General features: G+C 42.2%; 2 protein-coding genes and 1 pseudogene across 10 annotated transcripts in view; all 3 read left to right on the forward strand.

Moving 5' to 3' along the window:
• STON2 (stonin 2) overlaps positions 1 to 18716 on the forward strand; it is a 190842-nt gene extending 172126 nt beyond the window's left edge. For 8 of the 9 annotated variants that reach the window (XM_055288542.2, XM_055288538.2, XM_055288539.2 and 5 more), the window contains one exon: positions 34 to 7853. In XM_055288542.2, coding sequence (XP_055144517.1) covers positions 34 to 117 — 84 coding nt within the window. In that variant the 3' untranslated portion in view covers positions 118 to 7853. Of the gene's footprint in view, positions 1 to 33; positions 7854 to 18587 lie in introns of those variants that run through there. The other variant, XR_010122343.1, reaches the window with a different exon arrangement.
• On the forward strand, positions 8238 to 8925 carry LOC129488716 (uracil-DNA glycosylase-like; annotated as a pseudogene).
• Positions 18593 to 21281, forward strand: part of GTF2A1 (general transcription factor IIA subunit 1) — a 66803-nt gene continuing 64114 nt past the window's right edge. Inside the window, exon 1 of the mRNA XM_055288546.2 lies at positions 18593 to 18716. The gene's annotated coding sequence lies outside the window, so the exon portion shown is untranslated. The remainder of the gene's footprint in view (positions 18717 to 21281) is intronic.

The raw sequence follows: 21281 nt of genomic DNA on the forward strand, positions 1-21281 counted from the left end.
TTGATTTTTATCTCCAACTTCTATTCTTGGCAGGTGGAAATTGAGCAAAAAAAGAGTTTGAAGCCGAATTTTGAAGGAGATGAAATGGAAAATCCCAAGGAGTGTGGAGTGCAGTGACAAAGCCTTGCGGCAAGGAATCCTGATCCCAGAGTCATGATAGGGTGTCTTCCTGAGTAGCTGAAGTTTCAGTCAATACCTGCTGTGGCCACTCCATGTTGGGAACAGTGTACCAGGTCTTTCTGTTTGCAGTTACTTATATTTTACCAGGAAACCCTGAGAGAGGTGGCTTTTGGAGAGGCTCTTTGATTCTGGTCATGCCTAAAGCACGTGGTTCACCTGACTGTTGGAGCTTACTGTATAATTAAGCCTCCTTGTCTTGTCTCTGCTTATCTCACAGCACTGGTATGTGGTTTGTTGTGACTGTTACAGTCAGGAAAAGAACCTCCCACATCAGTGTTAGCACGATTCTCTTCTGATGTTCATCTGTCACTCATGTAAGTTTCTGGAAAAGGCAGTCTTGAGAAGTTAATTAAGAATCCATCTCTTTCACTCTGTCTAGAAAAGGTTCAGAAAAGGTGCAAAACAAATTTCCTCTTTGGGTCTTACTAGACCTTTTTGAGGTGTCTCCATTCTTTAAATGTTAAGTTTCCAAGACATTTCCCTCCTGGCTCTAGACTGTTTAGATTGGAACACTTTTTCCATCTCTCTAAGGTTTCAGTCACAGGATTTGCTATCCTGAGTCACAACAGACAATGGAAAAAGGCACAATAGGAGACTTTTTAATTCTGTGAATGGACCCACATTCTGCAAATGGCTGTTGAGGGGAAGGCAAAGTTAAGCTTAGTGTTCTTCATTCTGGAGAGAAGAGACATTAAATATAAGATGATGTTCAGTTCAAGAGGTAGATTCAATCTCAGTGAATTCCCAAATTCACACTGAAAAATACAGTCCACTTCTGATTCCTGAAACAAATATATATAATACCTGAGGCATTTGTAAGGGGCGTTTGGGAGTTCTTTTTATACTTCATGACCAATAGACAGTTGCATGTCCCTTTAACCCAACTTTATAGGAAATTTAAGCTGCAAAGATAATTTTTAAAGCTGTTTTTTTAAAAAAAAAAAAATTTTTTTTAAATTTTTAAAGCTTGAATGAGCTTTCCCCCTAAATTCAGAGTTTGATAATCACAGTATTGGATTGGATTGAAAAGGCATCTCTAGGGTAGAGACATGGAAAAGCTGTATTTTTCTAATGTTGGGAACATTATATCCTGATTCCAAGAGTCAGAACGCTCACTCCATCTTCTTTTTCTTCATCTGTTTCTGGGACAATTAATCTTCTTTTCCTTCATCTGTTCCTACTCACCTCTGCTTCTTATTTGTATCTTAGTGTTTTCTCCCATGAAGAATACAGTGGGGGGACAGAAAGCACACTTTATTGGATTTGTAGATGATGCAGAAATGAATAATATCTCCAGTTTTTGGCTGATGGATTCAAGATTAATGTATTCAATGAACAATCATTGGAGTCTAAATACGTATTGACACTGGGATATAGAAATAGTTACAGTATTTTGAAATATCTGAACTAAGACTGAAAGTAAAAGGATGATTGAATAGGCATTAATGAGAAACCCTATATTCTGGGTTTTTAAAATGCAGCCCTCTAAGTACAGAGTGGAGTGTGTGTTTGTGGATATGTGTGTTTATGTGTGTGGTGTTGATGGGAACGGTGTTAGGAAGACCTGGTTTCACAGTAGTTTATAGAGAAATATTTCCTTACAGAAATGGAGGTTCACTGTTGAATCAGAAATATATCATGGCTATTCACAAAGCTAATGTATTCAGCTGGTGTTAATAAAAGCCTTGCATGCTTTTATTAACCCTCCATCTAGTCCATATCTAAATGGAGGGTTGAGTTCAATTATGGGTATCATATTTTAAGAGAGACATTAATTAAGTTGATTGTGTCCACAGGCACGTGACCAGGGTTGTAAAGGGTCTGATGATGCAAGAACAAGGGAGTAGCTTCCCTGAAGGAACAGAAGGTATAGCTGGAAAGGGAATGCAGACAAGGAGGGAATGATACAATAGCTGCCTAGAAATTTCTGTTGAGCTATAAAAAGGAAGAGGAATTAGACTTACTCTGTGTAGCTTCAAAGGGCAAAAATAAGAACAAAGAGGAACTTTACAGGTGACAAATGTTTGCTTCAATATAAGGAAGAATTTTCTAATAAGAGTTGTTCTAAAGAGGAATAGACTTAAGTTAGTAAAATTTCCTGTTCCTGTGAATGCCCAACGGTTAAAATAACAACCTATCCCACGTGCTGTGAAAGGGAATCTTACATTGGATTTGGTCTATATGTCTACCAAGATTCCTTCTAAATATAGGTTTAGTCTCAATAGTAATAAGACTCTCTAACTTCCTTTGTCTTTTTCTTCATAAGTGGTTTTTCATGCTCTTTGAAATACAGTGGAGTTCCTTTGAGGTTTTTGTCAAGGAATTTCAAAGCATATCTCTTCCCCTGTTGTACTGAAGGCTTTTGAGATTGATTCCTCATAGAACATCTAAGTCGACTGGAGAGTTGGCAAGGGAAATGAAGCTCATCCCAGCACCTTCCTTAGTCACTCAGGCTTAGCACTCTGTCAAGATCCTCTGCCTCATCTGCTAGCATCACATGTGGATTGCTTGTTGGAGCTTATTTCCCACCCCGCGCCCCCCCCACCATGGTAAATTCTCATTTCCTGTGTACATGCACCTGGAGTTTTTTTTTTTTTTTAACCAAGAGTTGGGAAAAATCCCTTCTATGCTATCTATATTCTGCAAGCAAATTATTATTATTATTATTACTATTATTATTATTGTTGTTGTTGAGACAGAGTTTCGCTCTTGTTGCCCAGGCTGGAGTGCAATGGCGTGATCTCAGCTCATTGCAACCTCTGCCTCCTGAGTCTCCTGCCTCAGCCTCCTGAGTAGCTGGGATTATAGGCACCCACCACCATGCACCACTAGTTTTTGTATTTTTAGTATGGGGTTTCACCATGTTGGCCAGGCTGGTCTCGAATGCCTGACCTCAGGTGATAAGCCTGCCTCAGTCTGCCAAAGCTCTGGGATTACAGGCGAGAGCCGCCATGCTGGACCCACAAATTATTATTAATTTTTAAAAACCTAACATCTTAATTTCATCAAATTTGTTTTCCCTCTACTGTTTTTAGGAAACTGATTATGGGTAGCATTTAGGGGTTTGGGGATAAAAATACTATATATTTTTAGATGTAATGAGTGTTTTACTAGGTTTAAATAACTTCTATAGAAAACTATAGAAGTTTTCTATAGAAAAGTGGGCAAATTAACTGTGTAATAACCTACATAGAAAACAGTTGGGCAGATTACCTGTGGATATGCAGATTCTACTTTTGCCACCCTGGACCTGGACTTTTTATTTTTTTGTGTGGTCACAAATAATCTTTGTTATCAATAATGTGAAAATATTAAAAATGAATTCATTTTACCAGTACATAGTATTACTCTTGGAACATAAATTAGATATCATGTGGTATCAAGAGCTGTGGTTTCTTTTGAGCCTAGGGCCTGCTTTTTGACTTTACAGCAAAAAGATAAGAAATGTACTCATTATGACATGTCAGACAAGACAATGTGAGGCACTTTGTGGGGAGACCATTAGATCCCCCTTGTCTGCTCTTGCAGACATAGTACTAGTTATTCCTTATCAAAAGTTTGCATTTCATTCATATTAAATATTATCTGGACAGTTTCATTTTTTCTATTTGGCTCTTCCCTTACTGTGCCTTCCTGCATTATTGGCAGGGTTCATAATCCTTGAGAACATTGTTTGATTTAAAATATTTTTTATTTGAAATGAGACTGATTTCTATTCAAATCCAATGGCTGGGAGTAAGAGTTTATTCCCCTAGAAACTTATGTTTCTGAGAAATGGGATCCATGAAAGCAAGGACTGTATATAATTTTTTGTGTTTCCAACACCTAGCATAAAGCTTGGAATATAATAGGGTTCAGCCACCTTAAATGCTTGCCGGTAGGGCAAACGTATACTCATGAAATAAAGGAAGATGAGTATGTATTCAATAAATGTTTGCCGAAAGAATACTGACCCTGAGACTCGAAGGCTACCTAACCCTTACTTATCATCAAATACTCATAATAAAGCCAGCAAGCATGCTTTTATTTCCTGAAGGACTTAAATAATTTTGCTTTCCTTTTATTCCTGCCTCCAGAGTCAAGTAATAAAACCTGTCAGCACTTAGGCACTTAATATGCTGCTGAATTTGAACTACAATGTAGCTCATTCACATTGAAAAACATTTTTGTGCCCCAAAGCATAGTAGCATAGATGCTGTCCATAGTCCCGGTGATTGATTGCTTTGTTCCTGCAAGTTAAACAGATCTATGAGCCTGAGCCTTGCGCATTTCAGTGGTCAGTAGGAAAAGAAAGCATTTGATAGAGTGCACAACCAGTCTTCATGCACTAGGTCTTTGTTCTTCCAGCACTAACCGCTGACCGTTACTGTGCATTTATTTTGTCACCACAGTAAGATGGAGATATGAGATAGTAAGGTCAAAATTTGTGAGATAAAATCATGATTTTAGAGGTGATATATATTTCACCATAAGTTTAGTGGTGGGAAAACAGAATGAGCTGAAGTTTTTTCTTAAAAGCCTTGGGAATATTAAATTGGTTTAAGTAGGAAGCACTAACCATCCAACCTGCTTATAGAAATTATCCCAGTTGGAATGGTAACTTTAACTCTTCTAAAAATGAGGATTATATGTTAATTCCAGCATATCTAGACCTTAGTCAGGGATGTCCAATCTTTTGGCTTCCCTGGGCTACATAGGAAGAAGAATTGTCTTGGGTCACACATAAAATACACTAACAACAGCTGATGAGCTTTATAAACGTGGCCAAAAAATAGCATTTTCTTTTCTTTTTTTTGAGATGGAGTCTCAGTCTGTCACCCAGGCTAGAGTGCAGTGGCACAACATCGGCTCACTGCAACCTCCGCCTCCCGGGTTCAAGTGATTCTTCTGCCTCAACCTCCCGAGTAGCTGGGACTACAGGCATGCGCCACCATGCCTGGCTAATTTTTGTATTTTTAGTAGAGATGGGATTTCACTATGTTGGCCAGCTAGTCTTGAACTTCTGAGCTTAGGTGATCCACCCGCCTTAGCCTCCCGTAGTGCTAGGATAACAGGCATGAGCCGCCGTGCCTGGCCAAAATAGCATAATGTTTTAAGAAAGTTTACGAATTTGTCTTGGGCCACATTCAAAACCGTCATGGGCCAAGGGTTTGACAGGCTAGCTTTAGGTCATGTCCAGAATGCAATTTAACAGGAATTTCAAACAAAAGTAACAAAAAATTAAATCCACAAAAAAATATCATTTTGTAAATGCACTGTCTCACACACTTTACTACCAAGTCCCGTTCAAACAATGATGACTCTTCACATAAAATTAGGGCATGGTCATCAAGTTTCTAAAGATGATTTCTAAACATTACCAGGGTCTAAGTGCTAATTCCCCACAAATCACCATTTCTCATCTTGTTTAAATGAGACTGGCTTTAGATATCATGACTCATATTTATGTGTATAAGGAATTAAACGTGAAGGAGATGTATAAGGCAACCACAAATGTAGAAAACAAATGTATGTATTAGTAATATTCTCCCATGTATTAACTAAAACAAGAATGTGAGATTTTTACATTTCTTCTAGTGTGCCTTAGCAAATCTGCTGGAGAAAGTCTAGTTGTTTTGAGAATTGAAAAAGAACGTCTCTCTCAACTTGGCAATTCTAAAACTGTAAAGGCAGAAACTATCCACAGTAATGAGTTTGGTAGTGCTTGGAGAGAGGCAAATGATCATTGGATGTAACAAAAGCTATAAGAGAACAGACTAAAAGAGAATTTCAATATGAAAAAGTAAAATCTAGAGAGATGACAAACCAGCATTCGGTACCAAGCCTCAAAATACTTGAACTAGAAGCCATCTCTTAAAGTTAAAAGTAAGAAGCTCTAGGAAAAATAAAGATTGCATAGTAAAAAGGGATAGACGGCAGGATTAATTCAACTCAACAAATATTTATCAAATGTCTACTCTGGTCAGGTGCTGTGTTAGCAGCCAGCTTCCCTAAAGGGAGGAAAGGCTAGACATGAGGACATTGAGGATTGTTTATTTAAAGTCACTCACAGGCGTGCCATAAGGGATTTATTAAGGGGGAATTGGGGTTTCTGTGAATCTTTAAAGGACATAGCCATGGAGACAATCACTATGTTAAGTAAGTTGCTGTTTTCCCAATTGGGCTTCAGTTTCCTGAGACAAAAAAGTGAGGAAGTTGGATTAATTGTTTCTTCTAGTCCTTTCCAGCTCTAAAGTTATGGGTTATTTTACAAAATATCCATTGGTGCCACCTTTCAGTGACTCTTCCTATGTTTATAAGAACCAAGAAATTTAAATTTTAAAGATTGGAAAAATCACCTAGTCCATCTTTTTCCTTTTCATATTTTTTTTTTTTTTATCATTTCCCCAGACAACAGAAACAGACAACCTTCCAAATCCTCTATTTTGTAGTTGCCTTCCACACACAGACTTAAAAAGAGGATCAAAGAGGGTGGTGAAGATCAGGTAGAATGCTTCTTTGGAAGTTCCACTGGCATCATCCATCAGAACAATGGTGTTAGTGTGAAGAGGCACAGACAGGTCTCCAAAATAGATGTTAGGATTTGGGTGCTACTTGACACAGAAGTAGGTCTAACCCTCCAAGTACTGGGGATGCTAGGATAATCAATGAGGTATATATATATATATAGTCTTATGTCATTTTGTATAAAATATTGTGAAAATTAAGGAGGACACTCAGTAAACATCCTGGGACTATTCGTAAGTTATGGCAAAACCAGATGAGAGAAAAGAGACAGTCCCCTCTGCATCCTCATTGTCTCTTAGTAACATCAAATTGTAGTTAAAAAAAAATTTTAAACTATGTACAAGCTACAAAATAGCATCTCTTTTGTGGTATCTTTGAGTGTGTAATTTTAGTTTCTTTTCTGGTTGTACTTGTGGTAGTCAGATGTGTTGGATTAATTCCAACTGGACAGAGTAAGGAATTCCAGCATCCTCTTCCTGCTTGCTCGTGTTCCCCCACAGATCAAACCCTCAATTCTAGTTGGGGATGCTGTCTAGCCCCACACTGTGACTGAAGCCTTAAGCACTGTTGCACCTCCATGTGCTTTGGATCAGCAACCCCAGTGGTATTCTACAAGAGCATTCTGGGAAAGCAGATGTATAGTCAGGTCCCAACAGCAAACTGCTGGGTGTGAGAGTTCTAAAGTATAGGGGTGAGGGAGGAGAAGGATATGAACTCCTGTGACCTTAAGCCAGCATTCATTTAACTTTCATGTCTACTTGACAAAAGAACCTGGAGAAAACTACCATATTCAAGAGATTAATCAAAATCAGTGTTTCAGCCAGGCGGTGACAGAGAAGCACCATTCCTCACCCTCCATTCTTGTAATGTCTGTAATAAATTTCAGTGCGTCAGGATGGATGAATCCAAGCTCCAGTGAATGATTCAGCTGATCCAAGCCTTGCATTTTCCATCATTCATCATCCATTCTCATTCAGTGTAACCTCTTGCACTATTGTGGTTAATTTTATGTAAAACCAGTTTATGGTTTTTTTTTTTTAAATACGTGCCTATGTAATAAAGTCTACACACTGGCTATCTGTAGAGGTGAGGTTTTGTTTTTAGTTGTTCTACTGATTATATCCTTTTTTGAGCTATGAAAATGAATAAAAAAATTTTGAACAAAGTGTCACTATGCCAAATTTAATGAAGTCAGACATATGAAAAGTAATGCTTATTAATATAAGGCCAATCACCCAGCTTATATGGTTAGTGATCATAAGCTGACAAATTAACAAATGACTTAATTATCCTAGTTAAATTTGTCATAGATATAATTTAGTCAATTCAAGGTAGGCTGGCTGGACCCAGTGGCTCATGCCTGTAATCCCAGCACTTTGGGAGGCTGAAGTGGGTAGATCACGAGGTCAAGAGATCGAGACCGCCCTGGCCAACATGGTGAAACCCCATCTCTACTAAAAATACAAAATTAGCCGGGTGTGGTGGTGCATACCTGTAATCCCAGCTACTCAGGAGGTCGAGGCAGGAGAATCGCTTGAACCTGGGAGGCGGAGGTTGCAGTGAGCCGATGTCGTCGTGCCCACAACGTACCTGTGGTCTTTGGTGAGAGTTGGAAGAAACACCTCAATGGAGAGTTTGGAAAACTGTATTCTGTAAAACAAATGGGATTTGTTGCAGAAGAAAGAAAACATTACACTGTTTATCCTCCCCAACACCAAGTCTTCACCTGGACCCAGATGTGTGACATAGGAGGTGTGGAGGTTGTCATCCTGGGACAGGATCCATATCACAGACCCTATCAAGCTCACGAAGCTGCTTTAGTGTCCAAAGACCCGTGCGATCTCTGCCTAGTTTGGAAAACGTGTATGAAGAGCTGCCTACAGACAGATGGTTTTGATCATCCTGGCCATGGAGATTTATCTGGGTGGGCCAAACAAGGTGTTCTATTCACCATCTTCACTATGCAGATCCATCAAGCCAATTCTGAGAGAGGCTGGGAGCATTTGCCAATGCAGTTGTGTCCTGGCTAAATCCGAACTGAATGGCCTTGTCTTCTTGCTCCGGGCTCTTAGAAGGAGGGCAGTGCCACTGATAGGAGGTGGCACTGTGTACTGCAGGTGGCTCATCTCTTCTGCTTGTTGGAGTATAGAGAGTTCTTTGGATGTAGACACTTATTCCAAGACCAATGAGCTGCTGCAGAAGTCCAGCCAGAAGCTCACAGACTAGAAGGAGCTGTGATCCTCAACTGAGGGGTGGTCTGTCTCCACTGGTGGTTTTTGAGAAGCTGCTGTTAAAGTATTTGTCATTTATGAAGTCGAATTGAAGATTTCTGAATTAATTCTTAAGTACTTTGCATAAGAGGGCAAAGCTTCCATTAAAACAGCCATGAAGCAGGCTGCCCGGGAATGGCAGCTTTATCCAGCTAGATACAGCAAAGGCTACTCTTCGACCAAATGTCTTTCTCTGCAACATGGCTTCAGCCCAAAATATGCAAACTTCTCAGAAGATAGGTGAGGTCAAATATTCACTTGGCTGTCTTCACCACCTTTACTTTTATGTTTAAGGGGAGAGATTGCACTTTTTGGTACAGCCCTAGTATTGTACCTGCTGCTACTAGGTTTTGCCTGGTTAGACTTCCAGTTACAAGGTGTTTGGGTGTTTTTGCTTAGAAAGGAACCCTTTTCAGTGCTGGGCGTGGTGGCTCACGCCTGTAACCCCAGCACTTTGGGAGGTCAAGGCAGGCGGATCATGAGGTCAGGAGATCAAGACCATCCTGGCTAACACGGTGAAAACCCGTCTCTACTAGAAAAAAATATACAAAAAATTAGCCGGTCGTGGTAGTGGGTGCCTGTAGTCCCACCTGCTCGGAAGGCTGAGGCAGGAGAATGTTGTGAACCTGGGAGGCAGAGCTTGCAGTGAGCCAAGATCGTGCCACTGCACTCCAGCCTGGGGGACAGAGCGAGACTCCATCTCAAAAAAAAAAAAAAAAAAAAAAAGGAACCCTTTTCCCAGCCTGGCTGGCATTCCAGTTCCAGCCAGGCACACTGCCCCCTTGATCATTTAAGGAGCCCTCAGGCCCCTCCATAAAGGGAGCATGAGGCTGTTCTGCAGGTTTCCAGAAATCTAGCCCAGAAATCAGGGCTCCATTTCCTGATTGTAGGGGAGGTGAAGTTTCCTAAGGAATAGTCCGTGGTATGAGCCTTAACAGATAGACGGGGGCTGAGAAAAGTGACCTGGGTCATGTTATTCTTCGGTTGTTTTATGGAATAAGCAGTGGAATTTGAACAAGGAAGAGGAGAAAAGGCATTTTTCTTAAATGCGGGGGTGAGCTTCTCCTAGAGTTATCTTGAGTTGGGGTTTTTAAGGCAGCACGAACTGCCAAATGCTGTTTTTTTGTGGACTGCAATCACTTTGCGATATTTTTTCAGCAACATTGAAAAGTTTTAGTTTTTTAAAAAAATACTTATGCAAATATGTATATATTTTCGCAATTCGTTTTCTATCTTATTTTTTTTTTTGAGACAGAGTCTCTCTCTGTTGCCCAGGCTGGAGTGCAGTAGCGCCATCTCGGCTCACTGCGACCTCTACCTGCCAGGTTCAAGTGATTCTCCTGTCTCAGTCTCCCAAGTAGCTGAGATTATAGGTGCGCACTACCATGCCCGGCTAATAAAAAATAATTTGTATTTTTAGTAGAGACAGGGTTTCACCATGTTGGCCAGGCTGGTCTCGAACTCCTGACCTCAGGTGATCCACCCACCTCGGCCTCCCAAAATGCTGGGATTACAGGCGTGAGCCACTGCTCCTGGCCTCCAATTGGTTTTTTAGGAGACAGTCTTTATTGTTCCTGCACCTCCATCCTTGATCTTGTTACTGATGCTGTTTTGCTGTTAGCTGGGTTAGAGTTAATCCTGTGCTAGTTTGGTAATAAAAGACTGTTCAAGTTTTTTTTCTTTTTTTTTTTTTTTTTAACTGAGTATCAGACATTTTTCTTCTATTTCTAAAAATTTTTTCAAGACAGAGTCTTGCTCTATCACCCAGGATGCAGTGAAGTGGCATGATCACAGCTCACTTCAGCCTTGACCTCCTGGGCTCAAGTAACCCTGCCACCTCAGACTCCCAAGTAGATGGGACTACAGGTGACACCTGGCTAATTTTAATTTTTATTAATGGTAGAGATGGGGATCTTACTATGTTGCCCAGGCTGGTCTCAAACTCCTGGGCTCAAGCAATCCTCCCACCTTGGCCTCCCAAAGTACTGGGACTACAGACGCGAGCCACCATGCCCAGCCCCATTCCTCCTAAAGTTCATTGAACATACCTTACAGAGAAAATCCCTTTCAAACATCTTTCTCCTTTGGCCCTAGCCTGAGTAAATGGGCTAAGTCCTCAAGTTCCAGACCATTGTCTCTTTAACTGCCAGAGGAAAACTGAAAACTCTTCTGAAAATCTCATCTTTAGTGGGGATTAAATTCTAAAGTCAACACTATTGAAAATAACATAAATTGCCCATAAAGTAGACTAATGGAGTCTTCCTTAATGAAAGTTACTCTATTTTTTAGTACATTCTCACAAGGCTATAAAGAATTACCTGAGGTCAGGCACAGTGGCTCATGCCTATAATCCCAGTACTTTGGGAGGCTGAGGTGGGCTGATTGCTTGAGGCCAGGAGTTCAAGACCAGCCTGGCCAACCCATGTCTACTAAAAATACAAAAACTAGATGGGTGTGGTGGCACGTGCATGTAATCCCAGCTACTCAGGAGGCTGAGGCACAAGAATCACTTGAACCCAGGAGGCAGAGATTGCAGTGAGCCAAGATCATGCCACTGCACTCCAGCCTGAGTGAGAGAGAGACTCCGTCTCAAAAAACAGAACCACCTGAGACTGGGTAATTTATAAAGAAAAAAGGTTTAATTGACTCACAGTTCAGCAGACTGTATGGAAGCATGGCTGGGAGGCCTCAGGAAACCTACAATCTTACAATCATGGCAGAAGGCAAAGAGGAAGCAAGCGTGTCTTAGCATGGTAGAGCAGGAGAGAGCACTAAGCAGGAAGTGCTACACACTTTTAAACAAGCAGATCTTGTGAGACCTCACTCATTATCATGAGAATAGCAAGGGGAAAATCCCCCTGCCATAATCCAGTCACCTCCCACCAGGCCCCTCCTCCAACAGTGAAGATTATAATTCAACATGAGATTTGAGTGGGGACACGAGCCAAACCTTATTGTTCTATGGCCCTCAATTTTTCAGTTTCTTCCTTGATATTGACAGAGTAATCACCAAGTAAATCCCAGCCACCTGAACAATGTGTTCCAATTCTTGGTTAGTGTGGGGAAGTGAGTAAAATGAGTCACACAATTAGAAATTCTGAGTTTTACCAACGTGAATTGACTGTTTCTGACTTGACATCATCCTTCACAGACCCACTGAGTGGAATGGCAGACAAAATAACTTGATGGGAGGTAAAATGAGTCTCCATTATATGCCACCTTTATTACGCAAAGTAATTTTTAGTTCATTCCATCTTATCCTGTCATGGACCCATTGAAGAATTTTTACAAACAGAAGAGAAATCTGCCTTAAATCTCCAACAAAGAGCTAACAAAAACTCACAATTTTCTTAGCGGTCTCAAAAGTTACAGATAAAATTTTCAGAAAGCATTAAGGTCCAAATACCTATAGTTTCCTGCCCTGCCACAGTCTAGGTCAATGGACAGGAACAGGATACAATCTATTCTCCACCTATGGAAAGCAAACCCACTGGGTCATGACCTCCTCTCCCCTCTTTTCCTCCCCCCTCCTTTACCCTCTCTCATCTCTTCTCTTCTTCACTAACAGGCATGAAGTCCTGAGAGCCTAGACTAACCTGGTGGCAGCGGCAGAGAAAGGGACATATCTTAGAGATCTGAAACAGTCTCCAATTCTATCTGCCTAGGTCGATTGCTTTTTGCCCACACTCCTATTGCATATCTCATTGGTTGCCTTTAATACTTGTGTGCTGCTTTTTAATGTTTTGTATTTATTAGATTTGTCCTCCTGATTAAAAAAGCAATAGTTAATTAAGAGAATTGGCTTTCTCCGTGTGTGGCAAAGTACACCAAAAATAATATGAATCGGCAAACACAAATCAATATGCAATTAAAAATGACTGAAATTTAATTTTGCATTCCAATAAAACTTGCTTGTAATCGCTTGAAGTCAATCCCCTGCTTCCATTACTGGGGATCTGCAGTCTGGAAAGCCTTCTCCCTACTGTTGCTTTTCTTTCTCTTTGCAGCTCCAAGGTTAGTGCTGTCAGGAGTGCTGCAAGCATGTTTCCTTCTAATTTGCTAGCAGTAAAAAATCCATCCCCTTTTACTCAGTACACTTCTGTAAGGAGAAATAGGAAAAACACCAAAGTACTTTTCCCCATTCTTACTCGGTTCCTCAATGCAACAGTTCTGACACCAACTCTAGAAATAGAAAAAAACAACACAAGACATATTTTTCCTGTTCTCTACTCTCACACAGTCACTCAGCACTTCTGGCACCAGGTGTGTGGGAGTTTTTCGCCAGAAATCAAGCAATTCTGCAGTGGATTCTGCAGCAGATTCTCTAGCGGACAGCAGCCGGGTGTCCTCCAGGTCATGATCCACCTGGAGTGAACAGGCAATTCTGACACTATCTACCTGGAGATAGATAGCATCATATCTCACGGGTTGAGGGGCTTAGTCCCCAACATGCCCTCCACTTCAGATGCCATGGATTGTGGCCTGTGCTTGTTTCTGACTAACTGGTTATAAATAGGGGTTTTTAGTACTCCTTGCTGGGTTTCAATTAATTTCCTAGAGCAGCTCACAGAACCCAGAAAAACACTGTTTTCTCATGTTTTATAAAGAATATTACAAAGGATACAGATAAATAACCAGATGGAAGAGATGTATGGGGCAAAGTGTGGGAGAAGGAGGGCAGAGCGTCATGCCCCTACAGAAACCTCCACATGTTCAGCTCCCTAGAAGCTCTCTGAATCCAGTCCTTTTAGGTTTTTATGGGAGTTTCATCATGCAGGCATGATTGATTAAATCGTTGGCCTTTGGTGATCAACTCAACCTTCAGCCCCTCTTCCCTCCCTCTGAGATCGGGGTATGAGGCTGAAAGTCTCAACCCTCTAATCATGCCTCAGTCTTTCCAGTAACCAGACCCCACTCTGAAGCTATCTAGGGGCCGCCAGCCACCAGTCATATCATTAGCACCTAAAAGATACCCTTAACAGTCCATATTCTAAGGGTTTTAGAAGCTGTATGTCAGGAAACAGGAAGAAGGCCCAATATTTATTTTACAATATCACAACTTCTAATAAGGGAATGACAATTGCAATGAAAAAGAAAGGTTCCATGCAAAGGAAGACTGCAAGCACTTAGTGACCAGACTGAATGGTGGAACAAAGGAAAAAGAATCAATGATTTAGAAATGCGGAAACTGGTCATGTTTATCCTATAAGTAGCCTATCAAAAACCCTGATGTTTTTCTTAAAAAGTTGCTATTTTGCTACCAAAATACCATATAAAAAGTTCTATACCAATATATCCTTTCTTAAGATTTTTAAATTATGAACTTGATGAGTACCCAAGACATCAGTCTGCTGCTCAGTTTAGAAAAAGCTAACAAGAAAGTCTATGATTTGTCAATAAAAACATTAAAAAAAATTAAAAGCTGCATAACCAAAGAAAAATAAGAGCAAAACCCCAAGACACCCCACAAAGGTGAACACTTACTTCTTTTATTTTTTTGAGATGGAGTCTCATTCTGCCACCCAGGCTGCAGTGCAGTGGCGTGATCTCGGCTCACTGCAACTCCCGCCTCCTGGGTTCAAGTGATTCCCCTTCCTCAGCCTCCCAAGTAGCTGGGACTACAAGTGCGCACCACCATGCCCAGCTAATTTTTGTATTTTTAATAGAGACGGGATTTCACCATGTTGGCCAGGATGGTCTCAATCTCTTGACCTTGTGATCTGCCCATCTTGGCCTCCCAAAGTGCTGGGATTACAGGTGTGAGCCACCACCCTCGGCCAACGCTTACTTCTAAATGAATGAAAGGACCTCGTTTCTACTCAAGGTCCTTGACCCTTTTCCACAAATATTCAAGTAATGGGATTTCTACTTTCAGGTAGACAATGCATCCATTGAGGAATGTTCTCTGTGTCAAGGCAGCATGGTCAAATGGGGGATCGAATTTTGAAGGCAATGTTTTTCTCATCTCTGCAACCCAGAATTGAGTTAGGAAAAGCTAACAAGAAAGTCTGTGACTTGTCAATAAAAACATTTTTAAAAAATTGAAAGCTGCATAACCAAAGAAAAATAAGAGGAAAACCCCAGGACATGCCACAAAGGTGAAGACTTACTTCTAAATGAATGCAAGGACCTCATTTCTACTCAAGGTCCTTGACCCCTTTCCAAAAATATTCAAGTAATGGGATTTCTACTTGCAGGCAGATAGTGCTTCCATCGGGGAATGTTCTCTGAGGCAAGGTAGCATGGTCAAATAGGGATGGAATTTTGAAGGCAATGCTTTTTTCATCTCTGCAACCCAGAATTGAGTTATCTGTGCTCTGAGACATTTTCTTTATAAACCATTTAATGCTTCAATGATGGCAAAGCTAATTCAGCTTCCCAACAGTGTTACCTCTGGAATCCCACCTCAGACAAGAGAGAACTAGGAACAGCAGTAACTGATATATACAAAATACAAAATCCTCTAGATCTTGGCAGTAGATTTTTGGAAGTACTTGTTTCTAGTTAGAAGTATTTTTAATGTGCTCTGATAGATATGGAGACAGTACCTCCAAAAGTTGACCTTCGGAACAATAAGCATCATCCTCATCATCACAGTAACTTGTAGTGGGCCGAGATCATGCCACTGCACTCCAGCCTGGGTGACAGAGCAAGACAGAGCAAGAGCCTTCCTTCTAACTAGTCTCTCCTCTTAACACATTTTATTTCTTCTAATTAAACATAAGGCACAAAATACATACATTCCACTATAAAACCTCTTATCAAATAAATTTTACATACTTAACATTTAGCCGGTGAGTTCCTTTGTAGCTCAATGTGCTTTCCTCTACATTACTCAACAGTGACAGCAGCAATGGCCAGCACTCTGCTTTGTTTTATATGCATTACTTCATTTAATCCTTGTAATAACCCTACAAAGGAGGGTTACTAAACATTTTATACCTGTAAATATCCTCATTTTACAGGTATATATAAAAAAAAAAAACAAGCACAGAAGGTCAGTTTATTTGCCCATCAGTCATAAAGATAATGGTGGAACTTACTGTCTTTATCTCTGCTTCTAATCTTTGTTTAAGCTCTCATGGTTTTAAGCCCTCTGGTTTTCTGCCACCTACAGGAAGGTTGTGAGTGAGTCAATTCCATTTCAGGTGACAGTTATAACTAGTATCTTCGGAGCACTCTGTCATCTTTAGGAATAATTGCAGAGCAATACAGTAGTAATTCAATAAATGTCTCTAAGCCCCCCATAAGGTTGAAAGGACATAGAGATAAATGAGATATGGTCCCAACCCTCTAGAAGCACCCATTCAGAAGACAGTTTTGATAGCAAATCTACCGTCAGAGCCAAGAGCAACACACTTGACCTCTTTGTTTGAGTTACAAAAGGGCACCCCACTTTCTGGCTGACAAAGCTCCACACCAGAACATAGAGAATATTGCAGGTAGATCAAGAGGTGGATTTTGCTGGGCCAAGTGGCTCATGCCTGTAATCTCAGCACTTTGGGGAGGCCAAGGTTAACAGATTGCTTGAGCCTAGGAGTTTGAGACTAGCCTAAGCAACATAGTGAAACCACATCTCTACAAAACATACAAAAATTAGCCAGGCATGGTGGCACATGCTTGTAGTCCTAGCTACTCAGGAGGCTGAGGTGGGAGTATCCCTTGAGCCTGGGAAGTGGAGGCTGTGGTGGGCCGAGATCATGCCACTGCACTCCAGCCTGGGTGACAGAGCAAGACTCTGTCTAAAAAAAAAAAAAAGCTGGATTTCATCTCTGCCTTTATAAAAGAGTCCTTTTATGCAGTGTGAAAACTACACAACAGTATATGACATCTTCAGTTCTATAGCTGGTACCCAAATTATGAGCTTGTGGAGATCTATTCTTTAAAGATGTGCATGAAAATATTAGATGCATAGAATTTATGGAAACATGAATCCATATGTTAGAAAATATAGGGGCAGTGATGGAATGTTCTGCTATTTCATTTTAATCCCAGTATCAATAAAGGGTAAGAAAACAGATAAGCCTGTGGGAAACAATAAGGTATTTGAGAGGAAAAAAAGAGGAGCAACAAATGGAAAACCAAAACCAGTGAAGAGGGAATGAAGAAAGGCCCTACGGAGAATGAGCACATCCTTAATCTTGAAACTTTAGGAAAAGGTAATATGTCTATTGTAAGCAAGTACATACAGAAATGTTCCTAGGAATGACTTTGGGAGGCTGGGCCACATCTGCATATTCCAGCAATGACTATTTCACCTTTGCTTATAAAGCTGCATTTGTCATGAGACCACAGTATTCTTGGCCACTCTATAATATTACCCTCATCAACAAAAACAAAAATCATTTAGGGAATTCTTTTTTTTTTTTTTTTTTTGAGACGGAGTCTCACTCTGTCACCCAGGCCGGAGTGCAGTGGTGTGATCTCAGCTCACTGCAGTCTCCGCCTCCTGGGTTCAAGTGATTCTCCTGCCTCAGCCTCCTGGGTAGCTGGGACTACAGGCATGTGCCACCATGCCTGGCTAATTTTTAGTAGAGACGGGGTTTCACTATGTTGGCCAGGCTGGTCTCGAACTCCTGACATTGTGATCTGCCCACCTCGGCCTCCCAAAGTGCTGGGATTACAGGCGTGAGGCATGGCGCCCGGCCTAGGGAATTCTTAAGATTAGCAAAATAATTAGTCTTAACTACTAAGCAGTACACATTAAAACTTGAAAATATTGTCTTTCTTGCCCTCAAAATGAATTACATTTAAGAAGATAATGTAGGCCGGGCATGGTGGCTTACGGCTGTAATCCCAGAATTTTGGGAGGCCGAGGCAGGCGGCTCATTTGAGGTCAGGAGTTCAAGACCAGCCTGGTCAACATGGCAAAACCCCATCTCTACTAAAAATACAAAAATTAGCCGGGCGTAGTGGTGGGCGCCTGTAATCCTAGCTACTCGGGAGGCTGAGGCAGGGAGAATTGCTTGAACCCGGGAGGCGGAGGTTGCAGTGAGCTGAGATCACACCAGTGCACTCCAGCCTGGGCAACAGAGCGAGACTCCATCTCAAAAAAAAAAAAAAAAAAAGAGAAGAAGACAATGTATAATGCAAGGTATAGATAACAAGTGCTAAATAAATAGTGCTAAAATTATGGATTTTGGAAATGCAGGGAGAAATCAAATTACCTCTTACAACCAGGGGAAAGACTGAGAGAAAGGATGTGCTTTCAGCTAGCTCTTGAAGGAAAGGGTGCCACTTCAAAAGGCAGAGCAAGGCAGCGTGAAGGAAGGAAGTACATTCCAAGTAGAGAGAACACTATGATGTAATAAAGGAGGCAGAATTAAGTGTAAGTGGTGGATTTAGAGAAAATCAGTATATCTGTTTGACAAGAATAGTAGAAATAATAAAAGTGCCTAACTATGGCAGACTGTGTTCTCCCAAAATGAATGCAATGAACAGCAATATTTTCAGTTTCACATGTTATTTCTTCTATCTGCCATCAAATGGTGGGGTCTCTTTCCCATCTCTTTAATCTGGGTTATGACTGGTTTATGTCTGTTTCAACTGAGAAAGTATAGTAGAAGTGATGCTATGTGACTTCCAAGTCTAGGTCATAAAGGATATAGTTTCTGCCTGGCTCTCTCTTAGGACATTCACCTTTGGAACTCAGCCATCATGTGTGAGGGAGCCCAGGCCACATGGAGAGGCTACATGTAGGTGTTCCAGTTGACAGTCCCAGCGAAAGTCTCAGCTGACAGCCCGAATCAACCAAAACACGTAAGTACGTGAACCTGCAGATGATTCGGCCCTCAGACTCAGTGTCTTCCAGCTGAGGCACCAGATACCAAAGAACCGAGACAAGCCATTCCCTCTGTGCCCTATCCAAATTGCCAATCCACATAATCTGTGAGCTTAATAACTGGTTGTTTAGGCCAATAATTTTGGGGGTAATTTGTGACATAACCATAATAACTGGAACACTAATATCAATTGAGTAATGACCATATGCCATGTTCTATGTTTGATGCCTTATATTTTATATCAGTTAGCTATTTCTGTGTAACAAATCACCCCACATCTCAGTAGCTTACAAAACAGTTATTTCTCTACTATAGGTCACACATCTGTGAGTCTGTTAGAGGTTGGCTGACCTAGACTGGGCTCACTCTGGTGTCTAAGTGTTGGCAGGCAGCTCTGCTCCAGGCCATGCATGGCTGGGGCATCTAAGCTAGGACAGATCTGCTTTATGTGTCTCTCATCCTCCTCTAGGAACCAGAAGGCTTGTCTGGTCACTTTCATGGGGAAGAATGAGAGTGGAAACACATAAAGCTTTTGAGGCCTAGGCTTAAAAATGGCACACTATCTGGCCAGGTGCGGTGGCTCACACCTGTAATCTCAGCACTTTGGGAGGCTGAGGCAGGTGGATCACCAGAGGACTGGAGTTCGAGACCAGCTGACCAACATGGTGAAAGCCCATCTCTACTAAAAATACAAAAAATTAGCCGGGCATGGTGGCACATGCCTGAATCCCAGCTACTTGGGAGGCTGAGGTAGGAGAATTGCTTGAACCCGGGAGGCGGAGGTTGCAGTGAGTTGAGATTGCGCCATTGCGCTCCAGTCTGGGCAAAAAGAGCAAAACTCCATCTCAAAAAAAAAAAAAAAAAGCACACTATCACTTCTCCCACATTCTATTGGCCAAATCAAGTTACATGGCCAGACCCAGAATAAAGAGGTAGGAAAACATACTCCACCTATTTAGTGTACTATGGAGTCACAAGGAAAGAGTATGCACTTAGGGAGGGGTAAAGAATTGGAGCCAGGGCCGAGCATGGTGGCTCATGCTTGTAATCCCAGCACTTTGGGAGGCCGAGGCAGGTGGATCACCTGAGGTCAGGAGTTCAAGACCAGCCTGGCCAACATGGTGAAACCCCATCTCTACTAAAAAAATACAAAAAATTAGCCGAGCATGGTGCAGACGTCTGTAATCCCAGCTACTCGGGAGGCTGAGATAGGAGAATCACTTGAACCCGGGAGGCAGAGGTTGCAGTGAGCTGAGATTGCGCCACTGCACTCCAGCCTGGGCAACAAGGCGAGACTCCATCTCAAAAAAAAAGACAATTGGAGCCAGGAGTAATGTCAGCAAGATGGCTGACTAGAGACACCTGCTGCTTGTCCCTCCCAACAAGAAAAGCCCAAGGCAATGAATAAACAGCTCACTTTGACTGGAGTGTCGAAGGGAGAGCACTGGAGTACAGTTGGGGAGTGGGATGAATCTTCAGTGATAGAAGTCTGGAAGAGCAGCATGGAGGCACCTGGCCTCTACAGCCCCATTTGCTCTTCCAAAATTGGATTGGCCTGAAGACAGGAGGGACTTCCTGTTGTGGAGAAAAGGTAAGCAGATCCCCACCAGCCTTCATTGTCTTGACAAACACCCATAGTACTTTCTACAGGAGAACCCCACAGTTCTCACAAGCCCTGAGCCCAGTTTGGAGAGCTGCTGGGAATTCATGCAGCTGCACTGCCTTGGATTAGGAGTGTAAGGTGTGCACTCCCCACCCCCACCCACTCCCTGTGAGCGAAGCTGCTGCAGCATAGCCCCATCTTGACAGCAGAGCCACCTGTGAAGTGCACCCTCCTCCCAGGGTCAGCAGCCACCCCAGCACTGGGGCTCCATTTTCATTACGCCAAGCCCACAAGGGTAGCTGGATGCCACAGCCCTAGCTGTGCAGAGCTTGGGCCTAGGATCAGCTGTAACTCTGGTCCTGCAAAGCAGGGAAACCAATTCCCACCACCATACATCCAGCTAGAGAAACAGTCTGCCAGTCTCGCCCAGGGCAAACTGTCCATGAGCTAGCCAAACCAGTGTGTGTCCTCCCACATATGGGAGCTGAGATGCCCCAAGCCAGCAGAGTGGCTACACTAGAACTAGCCCTGCAGCACCCCTGCCCCCAGTAGTCATGCTCCTGACCTGCCCAGTGGGCCTGTGTCTCCGATAAGAGCTTAAGAAAGAGTCCTATAGGTCACTACTGGTGGCACGTCTCCAGGGCAGCCAAGCAGCCAAGAGCCCATATCCCGGACTTAAAAAGCAGCTCCGCAGGCTGCCCCTTGTGGGCGTGCCCCTGAGCCAGCTGAGCAGCCATGCACTTGAATCTCAGACCTGAGAAACAGCCCTGTGGGCTACCCCTGACAGTCATCCCCCAGGACAACTGATCAGCTGTGTGTCCGTGTCCTAGATTGAGAAACAGCCCTGCAGGCTGCCTGTAGTAGACACAACCACAAGCTGACTAAGCAGTCCTGTGCTCCTTGCCCAGGCCTACGAAACAATCTCATGGGCCACCACCC

This window comes from Symphalangus syndactylus, chromosome 8, assembly GCF_028878055.3.
Source record: "Symphalangus syndactylus isolate Jambi chromosome 8, NHGRI_mSymSyn1-v2.1_pri, whole genome shotgun sequence".
Lineage (NCBI taxonomy): Eukaryota > Metazoa > Chordata > Mammalia > Primates > Hylobatidae > Symphalangus > Symphalangus syndactylus.